General features: G+C 37.4%; 1 protein-coding gene across 1 annotated transcript; it reads left to right on the top strand.

Moving 5' to 3' along the window:
• Positions 1-995: 995 nt before the first annotated feature.
• LOC308431109 (olfactory receptor 10D1B-like) lies at positions 996-1,931 on the top strand (the record flags this gene model as incomplete). Its single annotated transcript, XM_080930473.1, has 1 exon — positions 996-1,931. The coding sequence occupies one exon, from the start codon at positions 996-998 to the stop codon at positions 1,929-1,931; it is 936 nt and encodes a 311-aa protein (XP_080786599.1).
• Between the last annotated feature and the right edge of the window lie 1,200 nt (positions 1,932-3,131).

Raw genomic sequence — 3,131 nt, 5'->3', positions numbered from 1 at the left:
ACAATTCTCCTCAGTGATACTATTCCTTGACTTTATTCTAATTCCATGTTGGTCATTTTCTGTTGTACTTTATCACTACTTTATTCTAGTGACCTGAATCTTTGATGTTTCTTTTGGTAAATATTTCTGAGTTGTCTCTGTCCTCTTAGGATAAAAAGTCCAAAATATCCAGGGACACAGCTGTGAAAAACCCCGGCATCTGGGCAAGCTTAGTTCTAAAAAGATTTAAGTTAAGATGTGGCATAAAACCTATAAATAATGTTATTTAACAAATGTTTGTATGCAATAATATTCATAACACTAATATCAAATTAAGATGCTTACAGAAGTAGGTTTTCAGATATGTAAAATAATAATTTTTATTAGAATTTATAGTCCTGCTTGGTATAATTCTGAGTATCATATAATCACATAACCACATTATAATACGGACTATGTTTGCTGCTCTTGATTCTGTTAAAATAATTGTGACTTTCATTTTAAATTACGTTTATCCATGAGGTATTGTACAAACTATTTTAACTAACAAAGCTAAGAAGAGATAAAGTCAGGTTGACATTACTTTTCATGATTTATAATACAAACTTTTTTCTGTTATTTTACAGAAGGAAATGCATAGTGAGAGTATATTAAAGATATTACAAGAGTTCAAATATTTTTTAAAAAGTGCTCCAAAGAAATGCCATAGAAAAATATTTTTCACCTGAAAATGTTTTATACATACACACATATATATATATATCTAAACTCTAGTTCCTGGCAAAGAAGTTGATCCTTTCCCCACAGTATTCCTTTTGAAATCTAAGTAGACTTACCCTCATGGAAGCAATGATAGCATTTGATATCAGTACATAGACCAGACCCCTATCTATCATAAGAAAGGAATTTGCCAAACAATAAGCCCACTCAAAGCTCTCAGAAAAAGTTTTATAATCTAGTACTTGTGTTCAGACTCGTGATTTTGAATCCCTTTGAAGTCAGACAGTTTCAGAGCTATGAGGAATCGTTCCGTAGTGACTCAGTTTATCCTGCTCGGCATCCCAAACACAGAGGGTCTAGAAACCATGCTCTTTGTCCTGTTTTTGTCTTTCTACATCTTCACTCTGATGGGAAACTTATTAATCTTACTGGCAATTATCTCCTCCAGTCGACTTCACACCCCCATGTATTTCTTCCTATGTAAACTGTCTATTTTCGACATATTTTTCCCTTCCGTGAGTTCTCCCAAGATGCTGTTCTACCTCTCTGGAAATAGCAGAGCCATCTCCTATGCAGGCTGTGTGTGCCAGCTCTTCTTCTACCATTTCCTCGGTTGTACCGAATGTTTCCTGTACACAGTGATGGCTTATGACCGTTTTGTGGCCATATGTTACCCACTACGCTACTCAATAATTATGAGCCACAGAGTGTGTGCCATCCTGGCTACGGGTACATCATTTTTTGGCTGTATTCAGGCCACTTTTCTAACTACTCTCACCTTCCAGTTGCCATACTGTGGTCCCAATGAGGTAGACTACTATTTCTGTGATATCCCTGTGATGCTGAAGCTGGCTTGTGCGGACACATCATCCCTGGAGATGGTGGGGTTCATCAGTGTGGGCCTGATGCCTCTCAGCTGCTTTCTCCTCATCCTCACCTCCTACAGCTGCATCGTCTGCTCTATCCTGCAGATCCGCTCTGCTGAGGGCCGCCGGAGAGCCTTCTCCACCTGCAGTGCCCACCTCACTGCCATCTTGCTTTTCTACATGCCTGTTGTCCTCATATACTTAAGGCCAACTCCAAGCCCTTGGCTGGATGCAACTGTGCAAGTTTTAAATAATCTGGTCACCCCTATGCTAAACCCTTTGATCTACAGTCTCAGGAATAAAGAAGTGAAATCGTCACTGTGGAAGGTCTTTCATAGTCCTGCTTTCCTTCCTGAGCAGTTGTAAGGAAAGATCCGCCATGAACATCATGTGTACATCAAGGGCGGTATAGCACTTTCCTTTGGCTTTCATCAATATATTTGAAATTAATTTTACTATGTAAAGGTCTGTGAGATAAAAGGCTGCATGGAGACTTTTAAAAGAATGTTCAAGGAATAAACAGTTGAAGGGAGAGTCCATGTTTTGTAACTCTGAAACTGTACTCTCTCATGGATATTACACAATTGATAAGGGATAGGACACAGGTGATGCTCCACCTGGCAATCAGAGCATCCCTGTGCATTCTGTTGGTTCGTAGTTTTGATGTTGTTGCTGCTTATATTTGAGATTATATTTTAATGACAAATTTTCCCCCTTCCCTTTCTTCCTTCCAGTCCTCTCATTTCTCCCCACTATATTTTATGTTTGGCCATTTTATTTTATTTTTTTCATATTTCTTTTTACCCTTCATTCTTTCCTTTGCTCTCTTTGTGTACTGATTTATCATGTTTGATGCAGGTAAGTTGTCCTCAAATGTCTGCTTTAGAGAAGCCATCTTACAATTTACCTAGTTACTGCAAAGAGTCACAGTCTTACGGCTCCAAATAGCATCTTATTATTTATGAGTCTTAAAATGTTCTATGGAAAAAAGATTTTGGTCATGTCCTGAAGGTGGGTTTAGCCAAATCAGAGGTATCAGCATTCTAGCCTATTTAGGAATTTATGCTTGTTGGGTTGAGATTGGATGCTGGTATTAAATATGAACATTTGACTTATGAATGAGAAGAGAGAAAAGCTAGTGGGAGCATTCAGAGATAAGACTAGACTCTTAGAAAACTGGAACATGCCTTAGCCTTGCTCAGTGCAATGAAGAACAAGGGTTAATATATATTATTGCTGTATTATGCCATTGACTTCTCTCTTTACTGAAAGTGTTAAGCTTTGGATTACTTTCATGTATTACTTTTTTCACAATATGCTCTGAAGACAAGTGTGGTATTTCAGTCCACCAAGTCTGCATTTTTGGTTTAATAAAAAGACTACTTTGATTGCAGAATATAGTTGCTATTAAGTTTGTTGAATAAATTGTACAGTAATATAATACTAATACTAATACTAATACTAATAATAATAATAAACAGCACAGGGAAGAACATGATAGAATAGAAGGCAGGAAGCAGCATGGAGATCAGCCTTCCTTCTACTTTGCTTGCTAAATGGGTGTAT

Source organism: Micromys minutus (genome assembly GCF_963924665.1).
Source record: "Micromys minutus genome assembly, chromosome: 16".
NCBI lineage: Eukaryota > Metazoa > Chordata > Mammalia > Rodentia > Muridae > Micromys > Micromys minutus.
The sequence above is the reverse complement of the archived record's forward strand: the minus strand, read 5'-3'. Positions and strand labels throughout refer to the sequence as shown.